General features: G+C 35.5%; 1 protein-coding gene across 5 annotated transcripts in view; it reads right to left on the bottom strand.

Annotated features, from left to right (window-relative positions):
- The window catches only part of Mthfd2l (methylenetetrahydrofolate dehydrogenase (NADP+ dependent) 2 like), a 129,230-nt gene that overhangs the window by 68,797 nt on the left and 43,091 nt on the right, over positions 1 to 17,342 (bottom strand). For 3 of the 5 annotated variants that reach the window (XM_074042005.1, XM_074042003.1, XM_074042004.1), the window contains exons 4-6: positions 12,451 to 12,603; positions 11,192 to 11,299; positions 2,910 to 3,002 (exon numbers count right to left, since the gene is read on the bottom strand). In XM_074042005.1, coding sequence (XP_073898106.1) covers positions 2,910 to 3,002; positions 11,192 to 11,299; positions 12,451 to 12,603 — 354 coding nt within the window. Of the gene's footprint in view, positions 1 to 2,909; positions 3,003 to 6,043; positions 7,233 to 7,609; positions 7,782 to 9,342; positions 9,396 to 11,191; positions 11,300 to 12,450; positions 12,604 to 17,342 lie in introns of those variants that run through there. The other 2 variants (XM_074042007.1, XM_074042008.1) reach the window with 2 other exon arrangements.

Genomic DNA, 17,342 nt, shown 5'->3' on the forward strand with positions numbered 1-17,342 from the left:
AACTGAATATAAGTTTTCAGGTATAATTAGGAATACTAGCTTACTTATGAATTCTGGGAAATGGAACATTTACACTTTTACTACATGAGGGGCAACTTATTGCTTTTTATGTTATGAGAGGTATATTGTGGGTTTTAGAAAAGGGCCTTTTTAAGAATAAGAAATTGAACTAAATTTGGTTGAAACTAACTTAAACTATCATTAATCTCTTCATCAAACTTACTTTCTTCTGGAACTTTTACTCTCTCTTCATAGTATGTGAATACACATCAATTTAAGTTTAAAGTCTAGAAATTACCAGCTATATATACTTGATAAGAAAAAATGATAAACGGCTCTTATTCAAGCTTTGGTTAAAAATCAGAAAGTGTAGCAATTGTCTGTAATGTAGAAATACTGTGCAGCAAGAGTAAAGGCAGAAATACAGCCTAGAATCATTCTGTTATGTTCAAATATAAACAAAGTAGGGAGAAACCAAGATCCATTAAATGAAATTACAATAACATTTCTTTCTGTTTCTACTCTTGCCTCTCTAGATCAATTCTCTTTGACACAACCTGGGTGAGCCTTTAAAAACAAACTATTAGGCTGGGCTCAGTGATTCATGCCTATAATCCTAGCTTCACGGCAGGGTAGAGATCCTGAGGAGCATGGTAGATTGAGGCCAGCCCACCCCCGTCCCCCAAAATGTTAACAAATCCCCATCTCAATCAACAAGCTGGATGTGATGGCACACCTGTCATCACAGCAACAAGGGAGGCAATAGGTAGGCAAATCACAGTTCAAGGCTATCCCCAGGCAAAAAGAGAGACCCTATTTGGAAAATAACCTAAAGCAAAAAGAGTTGGAGATATGTCTCAAATGGTATAATGCTTATGCAAGGGGCCTGAGCTCAAATCTCAATACCACCACAAAAAGAAGGGAAGGAAGGAGAGAAAGAGGGAGGGAGAGAGGAAGAGAGAGAGAGAGAAAGAAAGAAGGAAGGAAGGAAGAAAAGAAGGAAAGAAAGAGTCAAACAGAAAAAAAACTCATAAATTGTTGATATACTGTTCTCTGCTACTCTTCGCTTATATCGAAATCCTCACCATGCCCTTCAAAGTCCTTCATGAACTAACTTTGGCTACCTTCCCAACAGCATTTCCTACAAGTCCACTGAAAGCCAGAGCTGTTAGAGAGGCTCCCCAGCAGAAGCCATGGACTCAGGAGAAATAGAAAGAGGGCAGAAGGAGAAGACAGAAGAGGTGTCCTGACCTGACCTTCCTCTCCTTTGCCCTTGGATCTCCTGCAGGTGTCAAACCTTGTCTCTCTTGCCAGTGGCAGACAGACATAGGTGAGGCTGTTCATATTAGTCAACCTCCCTGGCCAGAGCAGGGTATGGCAGGCAGAGATTGGATCTGGCAGTCAAATTGAGAATGTCCAGGTCAAGGATTCTATTCAAAAGATCACTGCTGGAGAAAGATCTTTTCTGATCAATCTATGTAAAATGGTACCCCAAGCATACTCTATTCCTTTACCAAATTTTGTCATAGCTCTTATCTCTACCTGATGTTATATTGTAGCATTTATTGGCTACTTCTCCCATGAAAATACAAACTTAACAAGGGCTGGGATTTTATTATTTATATTCATTTAAAGCAGCTCTTGTTGCATAGCAAAGGTTCATTGCTTTTGGAATGAATGATTGGATTTAATTCTGCCTTTGTCACTAAAAAGTACCAGAAAAGTACAATAAAATCTTAAATATTTCTACATGAATTATCCACACACAAGCCCTGTATACTCCAATCCTTTCTAGGTTCTTTACCTTTCTGGTTAGTTTATTATACATATTACATTTCACAAAGCTTCTACTCCTATATTAAAAAGAATCTCAAAACTGGAAGAAACATTAAAATTCAGTGACCCTTACTCAGTACCCTGTACTCAAAACATGGACGTTCTCTGCAATGGTCCTAAATGCTAAAGGAAGATTGCAATACCTTCCCTAGAGAACAAATGTTCAATGCAATTATAACTGTTTACATATTTTAGCCATGATATTTGATCTTATAGAATATTTTTAACAATGTTAGAAAATGTACATGAATTATCTATTTTATTCAAAATGAGGCAAGTTCATTTAAAAAATTGGCAAATAGTGCTCTACAATGTCCTATTTACATTTTTAAAATCTATCTTCTTAATCATTGCAGTGAGAGGGAACTTACTATCACAACAATTGGTAAAGCAGCTCTTTTTATAATAAAGATTTGAGTTTGGGTCTTCTTTTTCCTTATGAAAAAAGAAACACAACTTTTGTACCTTCTGTAAGTCATACTTTCTTTCTTCCACATAAAACATCCTAAGTTCACCAGACCAACCTTCATATGTCACCTTTGTGAAAACACTGTTATTCTATACATCCTCTGGACATGGTCAGGTACATCAGCTTCCCCCTTGAGGTCTAGGCTCCAGAAAACAAGTCTTCAGCCTGGGTGTGGCTAGTGCAGCACAGTGGTTTCCTCTTTTCCTCTCACCTGGACATTCTATATTCATTAGCACAACTTGAAAGTAAAGGTTTCTTTCTTCCTCCTCTCCCACTGCATAGCCACAAAATATTATTGATCTGTATTGACATTTTTCTATAAATGTTGCTCATGGTTGCCAAAACAACTGGCAAAGTACACATCTGTTCTTATGCTTCATCTTTCATCTCAAAGACGGTGTGCTCCACAATAAAATGATAAATGTTACCATGGACACAATGGGCCAATATGGTAAACGTAGACACAGAATCCATTCCATGGCAGTGAGTCATACACATACCTGTGCACGTGTCTCCCACACAATTCTTTCAACTGTGTCAGCACTTAAGGTGGGCATTACCCAGCTGATGACATTCCACCAGATAACAGTCACTAAGGACTTACCTGCAGCTACTACGATAACATCTGCCAGCTGAGTATGGATCTTCAGTTGTTCTCTGGGGGTGTACCTGTGAGCTATTGTCACAGTTGCATCACCTGCAATGAAAGAGTTTCTATTAATGACTACCATGCTTTTCCAAATTTTACAAAAACTTAAAGTTAGAAGAATTTTGCTTATTTCCTAAAAATAGAAAAAATTGCTTTGACATGATGAAATCACTTTGTTGAAAGCAAAAGCTAAATAAGAAAATCTAAATGAACCAAAATATTGTACCTTTTAACTGGGTGCATGGAAAATCAAATGAGGCTCAATGAGGAGAGGTGCTGATTGTCATAGGAGAGTTATAAATCCTAAAAAAACCAGAATTTGAAAATTCTATATTTCCTGGTTAATACATTGGCTTGCTAATGACAAACAAATACTGAAGAAAAGATAAGTGTTCTAAAAGTGGGACAATATATTGTGAGAGCATAGGTGAGAGATTAATTCCACCATGAGGCGGTATTAAGGAAGGGTTTCTAATGGAAGTGAAGTATTATTTGAATCTTAAAGTATAAGGATGAGGTACTAATCATGAAAGGAAGAAAAGGATATTCTGAGCTAAAAGAAAAGCAGGAAAAGACAAATCTACTTTGAAATTATGTGTCTGGGAAATGGTGAAGAGGTCTAGAAAATAACAGGGAGTTTTTGCATAAAAACTTTATGGAGTTATAGATGAATAAGGAGAAGTAAGTAGCCTAAGACATTCCAATGTTTAAAGTGTGAGCCAAGAAGGGGGAGTGAAGCAAAGGTGACGACGAGGAACAGTCAAGAGAGGGACTTCCAGTGAGAGCATGGCTGTGCATGACACTATTTCTCTTTGCTCCTACTGGAAGATATGCAAATGATGACCATTTAACAACATCAACAGCTGTACAAAATCTATCTTTAGAAAAACTAGAAAACACATTTTACACGGCCTTCAAAAACATCTAGGAGTTTCCAGAAGCAAAAGCCAATTGGTAGACACCACACAAGAATAAAGGCAGCAAAGAAACTCAGAGAATGACAAGATGGCGTAGCAGATCTCTGAAATAACTGTGAAAACATACTTCCTGAAGGGTAATGGTTCACATCCAAAATGTAACCAACTGTATCTTTGTCATTTGTAGCGGAGAGAACAGAAATAGGCAGAAGAGGCCTCTCTGGAGGCAGTACAGATCAGAATGTGTGCTAACAGAGAGACTACACAGGAGTTATCCCTACAGGAAGTACTGAGAGAGTGGTGAAGGGCAGGGGAAGGCTGCAGCATCTCCTCCCTAACCCATAGCAGAAGTATCCTGCAAATAGGGGAATCAAGAAAATCCCACTCATTCAATGATGAGTAACTGAAAAAGGATTTGATGAAGCATCAATTAAAGGCCCTGTATAAAGCCAAGCCCAAGGGAATTTTGGGAGGTAATGAAATTATTCTGATTCTAACAGTCACTTCTGTAGTCATTTAGGAAGGTGACTATATGCATTTGTCAAAATTAATGGAACCACACACCAAGAGAAGTAAATTTTACTATATGTAAACTTTAAGTAAATAAAAGGAGACATTTTAAAAGTGGCAGCACCAAGAAAAAAAAAAAAGACAAAACAAAAGCCAAAAAAAAAACTTTAAAGAATTTATTGATACATAAATAAACTCAACAAAAAATGTTGTCATAGAAAAGTTGAACATGACCAAACATAATGAAAAAAAAATTTTAAATTAGAGTTTAGAGTCTTTTGTATGGATTCAAGTCTTTTGAATCCATACAAATTGACTTTTAACAGTCAACACTGAGACATGGTTTAGTAATATCCTTATTTTAAACAAAATAAAAATCCTATGAGCAACTAGGCAGCTTGCAAAATTTTTAATTTCTATATTCAATTCCAAAAAGTTAGAGAGAATTTCCTACAAAAGACTCATGGAAGAAATTGGGAGTCAAGAATATTATTCCCTATCAAATCTGCCTCCAAGATTAAAAGTTGCAAAAAAAATTTTGGAAATAAAAGAACTCAGGGAATATTGTTTCTAAAAATCTTTCCTGAGGAACATGCTGAAACATGCACTTTAATTAATCCAAATATATTTGAGGAAACTGGCTAAGGGACTGAGATTTGAACATGTTTCATTATAGAACTAAGGCTTTAAAAAAAAGTGTGAATATTGGGGTGAGTGACAGACTACTATGGTTGAATGTTTACCCCCTCCCAAACTCACACTGAAATTTAATTACCATTATAACAATATTAGGAGGTGGGGCCTTTAGTGGTGTTTAAGTGAGGGCTCTTCTCTCATGACCAGATCAATGCTGTTATGGTGGGGTAGATTCCTTTTACAAGCATGAGCTCAACTCCCTTTTGTCTTGCTCTTGCCGGTCTGACTTCTGCCATGGGATGATGTAGACAGAAGGCCCTCACCAGATGCCAGGACCTTCATCTTGTATTTCACAACTTTAACAATTAGAAGGAAGAAAGTTCTGTTTTTTTATGAATTAGCTAATTGCAGGTATTACATCATAGAAGCACAAAATGGAATGAGACACAGACAAATGTAAATGCTATTTGTAATGACTATGAGAAGGGAAGAGAAAACTTTTTGATTGCCTAGTCTATAATAACGGGAAACCACATTTAAAAGTTAACTAGCCAATAATAGAAGTATAAGAATATTTAACAGTATTAACACTCTGAAACATAATTTTTATTAGCAAATATCAGGTAAGAGATCAAAAATTAAATTGGAGGAGGAAATGAAAACATTTGATCTAGTCTTTTATTAGAGTATCAATATATACTATATAAAGAAATAGAGAATTAGGAATATCATATAATGTTATGATTATTGAGATAACCAAAAATATTCCTAAATATTAAAATAACCATAGGCAAAAAAGAAAGAAAACCAATAAAATGACAAAGAACAGAAAGTAATGTGATAATTCTTACAACATATACTTATCATAGCAATATACATTTTTCTAAGTCATCTAATTAAAATTAAAATATTCTCAACTTCACTCAGAAAGAAAATTTTTATTGTATATCACTAATTATACACCATATATGTGAGACATCTAAAACACAGTTATTCAGAATTCAGAAATATTGAGAACAAAATATGAGCAAATATGTACCAGGAAATTGACAGAAAAAATGATGATGCTGTTACTGCAATACAGGGAAAAATTCAATGTTAAGTAGGATAAAGAGTATATGTTAAAAATCAACAGAGTAGCCAGACACAGTAGTATTTGCCTATAATCCCAGCACGTGGGATGCACAGACAGGAGGATTTTAAAGTTCAAGGCAAGCCTGGGCTACATAGTGAGATCAAAACTAGTCTGAGCCATATAGCAAGACCATGTCTCAAAAAAAGCAAAGCAGATATTCAAATGAAGATTCACCAATGATACAAATGTAAGTAACAAAAGACAAATAGAATTCATAAATCAGAAATTACAGATGACACAAATATAAATATATTGTATTGCTGAATTTAATGCACCCTTTTAAATTCATGACATATTGAGAATATTAAAAAATGTAAAAAAAATGTATAATATATTAAACCCTGAAAATAGACATTTTCTTTTTATGTGCTCAAAGAATATTTGAAATGGTATGATTTGATGTACAAAAATTTAATTAACACCAAAAAGTAGATAACATAAGGTATAAGTAATCTTCCTTGATCACAACAATATTTACAATTATTGACAAAACCAGAAATAAAAAGGTCCTTCTACTATAAGTTTAAAAATTCTGCTTCAGGAAGGAGGCAAGATGGTGGATAGCTGGTAGACCCCAGAGCTCTGAGGTCTATCAGGTTCATGGTAGCAAGGATAGAGGAACCTGGCTACTCCACAAAGAAGATGCTATCAACACATAGGCAGACCAAAAGTACAATGATTAACCGTTAAATTTGGTTTTTATAACACAAAACAGTCCCAGAGGCCTCTGTGCTGTGGCTACCAGTGGCCACACTGATGGCTAGGGAGTGGGTTTTTTGTTTGTTTGTTTCTTTATTGTCTTTTTTTTCTCTTTTTCCTTTTTTCCTTCTCTCTCCCAAAATTGCCAAAAATCAGTGCAGAGTACTGCAAAGTGAGTTCTGAAAGTGGCTTGAGTTGTTCTGGATCCACCAAGATTCATGGATGTGGAACTTCTGACTGCCACCTGTGACTTGGGCTGCTGACTCCCAAAACTACGGAGAGGACTGGAACACATTCAGGTGAGCTTGCCATATCACCCTGGAGGTTACTGCATAGTTCAGTGAAGCTTGTGGGCATCAACTGCAACTCTTCTGGACAAACCTGTTGACCCATAAGTAGAGCAAAATCTCCAGTCCTGCCTGGTAGGGGTAGGTGTGTATTCACTTAAACACCACTAACGGTCCCACCTCCTCATATTGTTATAGAGCTTCAGAGTGGAATGAGGTGTTTGTTGCGTCTATGGAGAGAACCACTCTCCATAATGAGTGGTATTCTCGAGTTCACAGTACTCTATTCTGATCACAGTGTTCCTCAACTCTCCTAATAGTTAATGGGGCTCGTAAGAAGAGACTTTTCACTGCCAATGTCTTTATATCATTTCAATTAACCATTGGCTTCCCTTAGAAATAGAATGCATGCTTATAGGTACTAAATGTAATTGTGTGCCATGGAATATTTACAGTTTAAATTATCCATACCTTTTATCATGTCCCTTTGTATCTCATCACCACGACAAAGATTATAGCTCTAGCAGGAGAAGTGTCCCTCTTGTACTTGCTGTAAACTACACCATGGTTCAAATGCCAGGTTCTTTAGAAAGTCTTCCACAATGCCAATCCTGAGCGGGAGGTGCTCTCCATCCTCGCTTCCCTGCAGAGTTGAGTGTCAGCACTACCTTCTTACTTCACGATATTAGCACATTTTCACTCCTTTCAGTATTTTAAGTCATTGGTGAAGTAAAAGAAGATTTTTCTTATAAAACAGCTGGGATCCATGGCCCTAATATCAAAACTAAAAGCTAGCTAGGGGTACACACATTAATTAAACAAGCTAAATTACAGTTTGGTGATTTTTTTTCTTTTAGTGCAATTATCTTTGGCTTTAAGCAAAAATGAATCATTAGGTTTCTGAACTTCTGGCAAAGAAATACCCAGTGTGACCTAATGCTCAGCATAGTGGCTGTCATTACAAGGAGCTCTGCAGATACGAATTTGCAGTTAATTCCCCTTCATCATATTCATTAGCTAACAATGCACACAGAGCCACTGCACATGATTCCTGCCCCGCCAGACACGGACATTTGAAATACTAACTTTCTCACAGACTCCAAATCTTCAGCAAGTAGCCCTCTACAATTCATTATTTTAATAACATATTCCCCACACTCCTATTAATTATGCATAAAATTAAATACCTCCCTCTTGAAAACTTTCCAGTATCATCTTTAGTAAAAGCTTTTGCCTTTTAGATACTGTCATTATAACAGCACTTAGGTGCCAAGGTAACAAAGGTAAATTTAATTAACTGACTAGTAACCAGCATTACAGCATATTCCATATTTATTTAATTTTTAATACATATTCAAGTGAGGATATTTCATTGTATAAAGCATGAAATTTTTTTATGAAACATTTTTAAAAGTAATTTTTACCCTATAATTCTCTCCTTGAGGTCAATGCTACCATCATTTGTGTCTACATATATATGTGCCCATAAATAAATCATATATGATAAAATATATAATGCTTATCTAATATAAAATTGTATTAAAAGAGATAAATTAATTTTCTTAGATGAGTATTTTGTGGATAAGTAATTCAAAATGGAAATTTAACAATATATTAGCATATAATAAATATCCTAATACGAACAAGAAAAAGTGCATTATTAAGTATTACTTGGAGCATTAAGATGTCATCCTTCAAATCAAAAAATTGTAATCTTTCAGAAATTCTGAGTTTATTCTAAACTATTACCAAAAAAACTAGATATGATCAAAAAACAATAAAATCTGGCAGAAAAATAAAATAGAATCTCAAATTAAAGTAAAAATGATATGATTCCCCTCACATCATGTTACTACATGCTTTGTGGTTAGTATGGCTACAGGTGATTGGCTTAAGCTTAATAACTGACAGTATTAAGCAGCAATAGCCACAGCTAAATATACCCACTTACTACTGTGTTTCAGGCATGCACACCGTTTAATTAGTACTCCACACTTATATCTCATTTAATTTTCACAATAATAAAATGAAGAAGATATTCTCATTAGTTGCATTTTATAGGTGAGGAAAGTGGAGGGCTACACAGATTAAATGATCTGGGGATGGGAGTGGGTTCGGGGTAGGGGATAGGGGCGGTGGAGTCTGACTCCAGGTCTATGCTCCTGAACACACAGTCAAAATCTGCTCCTAGTTTTAGAAACTACCTTATGCAGCTGTGGGCAAGTCCTCCAAAGCCTCCAAAACTCGTTCACTTTAGCTGCAAAATGCAAATAATATTGATATGCTAGAATTATTGAAAATTAAATAGCTTATGAGTAAATACTGAGCAAATCATGAAGCTGTATACTGCTGCTTGTTATGTTATCAATGACATAAAAATATTAAAAGCAAAGAAATACCTACGTATTGGCTCTTGGTCAGAATTTTTCAAGAAAAAGAGTATACCGAAGTCAACATTCCTACTTGTTTTACCCAGGTTAACATGAAAACTATTACATAAAAGCAAATATGAATCAATGTCTATATTACACCCTAGGAGAGAGACAGGCGGTCACAGAGCAAGTGAAGTGAATAATGAAATGAGGAACATAGATCTGAAGATATACCTTAAAAACTGCCACACCACCAAATTTGGCTGTATAAAGGGCTCTTCAAACTTGTCTTTGAAGTTACCTTATCAGTCACTATCAGGCCCTGATTTACTATAATTTACCTATATATAAATTGTATATATATTGGTTTCTGACAATATTTAAATCCTTACACACAGTAAGGGAAATAATATTCAAAAAACCTCGTCATTCATCATTTTAGATAAATTAACATCAGGCTTATTTTTCCATAGGGCATTCTGTCAGCCAAGATCTTAAAAGAAGTATTATCAAAAAATTAATATTACAAAACCAAATTCACAAGGTTAATAATAAGAAGAAATCGATATGCTTATGTGTGATATTGAGTGTGTGTGTGTGTGTGTGTGTGTGCGTGTGTGTGCATATGTTGTATAGGAGTGGATAGGCATCTATCACTCTTCTTAATATTAGAAAGTAAAAAAGTAACCCTCACTCTTTTGGAATTAAAGAATCCAAAAAAGTACTTACTGAATTGAAGAGTAGGCAAAAAAGAAAAAAAGAATATTAATGAGTAAAGGATGTAGTAAAAAGTTCTAATACGTAGGCCAATAATTACTCCTATTAAGAGCATGAACTTAATCTTCATTTGTGTTAGAACAAGGTGCAGAATTTAGGAGAGAGAGTTGAGTTGAGCAGGCTTGTGTGCTCTGCCCACAGCACTGGCTCAGGCAACTGTGAATGATGCTCTACCACCCTTTTGCTGGATTTCCTTCTCACCCTATTCCCATTCCTACCCTCATGGAGCTTCTCAGCTCTAGCTATTAGTCTGATGAAAAATCAAAGAGTTTTCTTTTTTTTTTAGTACACGAGAAAACTTTAATTTGAAACCATGTACTAACTACCTTCCTTTATAATCTGCCAAATTTTCTTGTAACAAAACTAGAAAATGGCAAGAATTGGTTCCAGAGGAGACCAACAGTCATCCATTCCTTCATTCTGTGTGTATTGGGCATAAGACTTTTTGCCTGGAAATGGGTGTAGAAGTGTGTGAATAAAACAGACATGGGTTTGTACCCTCCATGGAGCTTACAGTCATGTGGAAGAGTTAGTAAACAAGCACATCAACAAAAAAAATCAAGGTAAAATTACAAATCCTGATAACCTGTATGAAAAAAGAACTACTTGCTATTAATGAGACTAACAGTGTTTTCTTAAACACGTGACTTTTATGTATCTAGTGGCTTTTTACCTTTCTTAGTGTCCGTACTGTTAATGATTTAAAGAAAGGAACAAGGGCATGGGGGGAGGGGGGCGCGGTGCGCACACATTTTCTGCAAATTCACTTTCAAGGCCTTCACATCATTAGGTGAGGAATACAGGAAACCCTTAATTGCATAAGCCCACAAGTATGACAAGTCACATTATCAGAAGTTTTTACTTGATGTAAAACGGAAGGAAGACTACATAAGATCCTACCTACCTCCAGGCCGTTCGTGTTGTCCATCAGTGTGCAAAAGCATGGCAATTGGCATGCCCACATTCTTGGATCTTCCCGCCACAACCACATTTTTCCCAAATGTTTCAATTCCTTAAAAATACAGAGTCTGATTTAAATACAAAACCAACAACTAGCAGCAAATTAAATATTTGAGCAGCCAACTGAAACATTATTTTAAAAGTTCTAATTAAATTTGGATTATGTGGCTTATCTCTAACATGCCCACATTCAATTATTTATAAATATTTCTTTTTATGCATCTTGGATTTGCCACTTCCTCTATGATTATTCCTCATTTAAAAACCACAAGCATTCTCAAGTTGCTATTAAATTACTTTTAAACATTGAGATTCACATATACAATTGGACGTGTAGAGCCTTGAATACATTAACTACTAATTATAAAAGAAGCCAAGTACAACAATATCAAGCTTAATTGGCAATCAAACTTTGAGCAAAGCTGGGATAAAATAAAGAGAGAAAAAAATTATTTTTCACAAAGCTCATTTATTTTACTCCATAGGAAAGAAGCACTACTTAGAATGATGTGAGCAAGATTCAGCACATTCTGCCTTTTTGTGGGCTCAGATTCTTCACAAGAAAAATGAACTAAGGTTTCTCCAAGTACTAACATTTTGAGAGTATAATTCTAGGATTTGCTTTCTCTTAGAAATTTTCTCAGTGAGGAAATAGCACATTAGAAGGGAGCTGATGTTACAAGAAAATGAAGTGACAGTGGTACAGGCAGGAAAACCATCAAAACGCAAGGCAATTTGTGTCAACAGAGAAGCATCCCTAGACACCCTGATAGCTTGTGAGAGCATGACAGCATCCAGCACAGCTCAAGGATAAATGTTTACAATGAAAACCTAAGTCAACAAAGAATTTCCTACATAACTCACACATTATTTTAGTAAGGAAAATATAACACATTTTGAAAATATTTCTCATCAAAAGACATGAAATTTTATAGTTTAAAAATAGGAAGATTCAACCACTACTTAGAAATTCACTCCATACAAGTTGAAACCTCAGTTACCTATAACCTGGCCTGTGTTCTTCATTGTATTTTATTATGGATTGCTTTGCACCTTCTACAACTATATATCTTTCTACAGACTGAAATTTGATCACTTATCATTCCTGTCTCTCCATAGGACTGAGGTAGTTTTACCAAGGCAATTCACAAATGCTCAGTTCAGCACCTAACGCTTGCCTCCTGTAGACCACAAGTTACCAACCTGTTCTTTTTATTATTTCCCAAACGGCACTAGCAGTGGCAGGTATGAGAGAATGCTGATCAAGGCACAGCCTTCCAATATTGATAATATGAAATCCATCTACATCTTTTTCTGGAGCAATTCCATTGCATACTGTTCGCTCGTCCACGTGGTCTGAAGAGTAAATAAAATTGGTCTCATTTAATAATTGCTTGTTATGTAGAAGCCTAGTAAATGAAATAAGGGGACCTACAACCAGATCACTATAAGTCAGGTCCAAGAAAAGATGTAAAATGATTGTTGTTTTATGGCCATCAAAATAGCTAACCAAAGTGCTCTTGACTGATAGCTGTAATTACCTACTTCCGGAGTGGAAACCATAATAAGGTAAAAGGCAAAAGTTGTGAAATAAACCAATTCCAATGAGCTCTGGGAGCAAGCATAAAGTCTTCGACTCAACAAGTTTGCATAGGTGATAAACAAAAAATGGCAACTAGGACAACAGTCGCAGACGGCGTGAGTTCCGTGAGTCAGGGACCTGGCTGAGATGCTGGCGCCTCACTTGGCGGAGGTGAAGCACTAGGGAGAGCCGAAAGTTTGGCACCCTAAACCCTTAGCCTGTGGAAGGCATCTCCACGTCGGTCCCTACACACTGAAAAAACAGGTGGGCCGCCACCCCCACGCCTGCCGCCCGCCAGCCCACCCTTAATGTGTATTTAAGATCCTTGAAAATTTACTCTTCTATACAGTTTACAAATATCTATTGAGTGTCTTACTGTGCCCTGTAGGAGGTTAACATATGTAATTGAGCTGACAAACAAAATTTTTGCCCTCTGGAATTTACATTCACATGGAAAAAGGTCTAATCAAACAATTTACCTACAGTCGCTTAATGGGTTGATTATTTTCTAGGAGTAAAGGAGAGATATATTTTCAGAAGCCATGTTCACTGTTCTCAAGCCAGTAAATACTCTTTGGGTACTATGTTAAGATTTCCAGACAAAAAATATACACTAGGTGCCGACCACCTACCCAACATTATTTAAGAGCTGTTTCATCATTGGGGAGTCAGGCGACAGAAAAGGAATGGGAAGTGAGTATAACCTCACTGAGCTACTCCACCCCCCAATTTGAGAAGACTGTGCTGCTCGGAAGTGCAGTGAGAGCTGTTCTCTAGCCCAGAAAGAGGTGGATATATGGCTCTCCACCCTACCTTTGCCTCTGTCTCTACAGCCATAGAAACTGCTTGGGATGTCCCCAGAGAAGCCTACTTCCTACAACAGTTGTTGACTTTTGCCCTATATGATTCTCTTGAGTGAGAGGAAGATGATATGGAAATCCTAAAATTGCCTTGTCCTTCTGAAGCTGTGTGGAAAACACCTTGGTTTTATAAGCCTTTGGTTTCTTAGGCCACTACACATGGTAACTTCTGTCCAATACACAGTAATGCACACAAAGTGGTATATATTCTGTAGAGGAAAACACTCGTAAATGAACATGGCTATTCAAATGAGCTCCTTTTAAATCTGCAGGAGAAAGGAAATGAGATCTTCTCAAGAACAGAATTCAGAGGGGGTGGGGGCAGGGGGGAGAAATGAACCAAGCCTTGTATGCACATATGAATAATAAAAGAAAAATGAAAAAAAAAAAAACCTACATTGTTTACACACCAAGAGGGAAACCTAATGCAAATTATGGACTTTGGATGACAATGGTGTGTCAAGGCAGGCTCATCAATGGCAGCAAATGTACCACTCTGTGGGGAATTGAATTGGAATGGAAGATGCTGTCCATGTGTGGGGACAAGAGGTATATGGAAATCTCAGCTTAGCTATGAACATTAAACTACCCTACAAAATAAAGTTTATTAATTTAAAAAAAAAAAAAAGAAAGAACAGAATTCAATCTCAAATTATTTCCTAGCTATCCTTTATCTTTAATGCTTAGAACATAGTTGATTATAGACTGGATTCTATGTATATATTTTTTGGCTTGGTAAGTGAATAAAGAAAGTGAGGGAGCTATTACATAAATAGATTTTTTTTCAAACACTTTCTACAAAGAACTATGCATTACTCAAAGGGTCTTTTGATTTTGGTAAATCCTTTGTTAGCATGACAAGCTGAATACACTCCAAAACAAATGAAGATGGCATAGTAAAGGAAAGAAAAACCAAGAAATGAAATAGAAAAAGCAGGAGCTACAACTGTTTAAGAAATTCCTGAATTTGAAGATACTTTGAGAAGCCATCTTAAGTTAGATGATGTAACAAGTTTGTAATACAACTGCTCAAAAAGAGACTACTTCATAGATTTGAACAACTAAAAGCATGGATAGGATGGCTTCACTTGGCCATGAAAATTGCAAGACCAGTAAGTGGTTACAGAGACCAACCAATCCCACTGATAGGTAAATTAAATCTCAATGATTGACCCAGCTAACAGTACAAAGCTTTCTAAAGAAAGTTTTCTTGCTCAATGCTGCCCTCTTGTGGTTCACACATTCCACATGCAGGAGAGTTCCAATTTTCTTCCCTTTGGTCTGTGATTTAAAAAATTACCTAAAAGAAATTTTTTTTTTTTTTTGCAGTATTGGGGCTTAGCCTCAGGGCTACTTTGAGCCACACCACCAGCCCTTTTTGTGAAGGTTTTTTTCAAGATAGGGTCTCTCAGAACTATTTGCCCTGGCTGGCTTCGAACCCTCAATCCTCCTGATCTCTGCCTCTTGAGTTGCTAGGATGATGGGCATGAGCCACCAGCGCCAGGCAAGAAATTCCTTTTAAAGGATGTCTTTTGTAAGGATGATTGTATTTCTATGAGAACAGGTGAACCATGTCAAAACTATTTGAAACAAAGCATTGCATTTGAAATCTTGTCTTTCTTTCTTTGAATAAGTGCCCAAAATAAAAATTGGATTAATCATAATTCATAGTTAATAACCCAATCTCAGTACTGGCTCAAAACAGAATTTTAGTTAGTTAATTCTTTTTCACAATAAGTTAGGCCTATACAAAACTGCCACTCCAAACAAAAGTTATAACCTTGATAATAAACTACATTTACCCATGTAATCCACCTATTAATCCATCTTCTTTCCTACTTCAATCTGATGTAAATTTCATCCTGGTTCCTGTGCATATCATTTTTATTTCTTTTATACACAGTTTAATTGCATTTATTTATATTCTAATAAATTTAGATTTTTACAAATGTCTTCATTAAAGAATATTTGAATATAGTAGATCACATATTTAAAGTGTACAATTTGATAAGCTTTAATATATGTTTTGTCAAATTTATGCCTAAGGATTTCAAATTTTAATGGGACTGTTTGATGCTAGCGTGCCAGCACTGATTTCTCTATATTAATGTTATATCCTCCAACCTTGCTAAATTCACTTATTACCACTAGTTGTTTGGTAGATTTCACTGAAATTTTCTTCATATATAATAATGTCAGCTGCCCTTTTTTGCCTTATTGTGATAAAATCTCTAGCACAATGTTCAGTAGACATGGTAAAAGTGGGAATCCTTGACTTCTTCTTTGTTGTAGGAGCAAAATACTCAGTCTTTCCAAATCAACTATAATGTTAGCTATAGATTTTTCATATATGCCTTTCATCAGCTTGAAGAAATTCTCTTTCTTTTTAGATATTGGACAGTTTTCACGATGCATTTTTATCAAATACTTTATCTGTGTCAATTGAGGTGTTTTTTAATTTTTAGTTTGTTAATGTGGTAAAAGTCATTGTTTGGTTTCCTAATGTTGAATTGATGTTGCATTCCTGGAAACAAAACACATCTGATCCTAATGAATGATCCATTCTCTATTTTGATGTATTCAATTTGCTAATGTTTCATTAATGTATTTGTATCTTAACTTGTGATTTTCCTTTCTTATAATGTCTTTGCTTTTTGGTACCAGGGTGCCTCATACAATGACTTAGGAAGCATTCTTTCATCTTTAGTATTTTTTTCTTAAATATTCATTTAGTATTAATCAGGGAAACCATTTGGATATGAAGATTTCTGTATCAAATGTTTTCCACATCAAGGTAAAATTTAGGCCTATTCATATATTTCTTTCTGAGTGAGCTTGGTAATGTGTCTTTCAAGGAAGTTGCCTGTTTAATGTAACTCATCAAATTAATTGGCATAATCGTCACATATCCCCTCATTATCCCCTATCATCTGTGCACTCTGTAGAAATGTTGCCTCTCCCTAATGTTGGTGATTGTATCTTTTATTTACCCTGGTAGGTTTACTATTCACTTTTATTATTTTTCTATTTGCTATTTCAGTAATTTCTGTTCTCATATTTAGGATTTCCTTTTTGTCCTTACTTAGTGTTTAATTTGTTCTTCATCTAGTACCTTCAAGGAGATGCAGAGGCTATTGGTTTTTCTTCTTTTGCAAGACAGGCTATACATTCTTCCCTAAGAACTATTTTAATGACATCCCATAAACTGTGATGTATGTATGTGTGTGTGTGTTTTCATGAAAAGTTTTAAATAATTTCTAATTTCCCTTGAATTTTGTTCCTTAACACAGGGCCATTTAAAAGCATGCTAGTTTCCAATTATTAGGGTTTTGCAGATAGTTTTCTATTACTTATTTTTAATTTAATTCCTTCCCCCAGATAATGTGCTTTATATCACAGGAATTCTTTTAAATTTGAGATTTGTTTTATGGCCTAGAATGTAGTACATTTTAATAAATGTTCTATGTGAACTTGAAAAAAAAGTATATTCTACTTTTGGGAAGAGTTTTCTGTAAATGTTAATTAAATCAAGTGGGTTGATACTGTACTGCAAATTTTCTACATCTTTACTGATTTTCTGTCTAATTGTTTTTTCAATTATTGAAAGATTTGGAAACCTATGGTTTCCTTATAATTTATTAGTTTTTGTTCAT

This window comes from Castor canadensis, chromosome 9, assembly GCF_047511655.1.
Source record: "Castor canadensis chromosome 9, mCasCan1.hap1v2, whole genome shotgun sequence".
Lineage (NCBI taxonomy): Eukaryota > Metazoa > Chordata > Mammalia > Rodentia > Castoridae > Castor > Castor canadensis.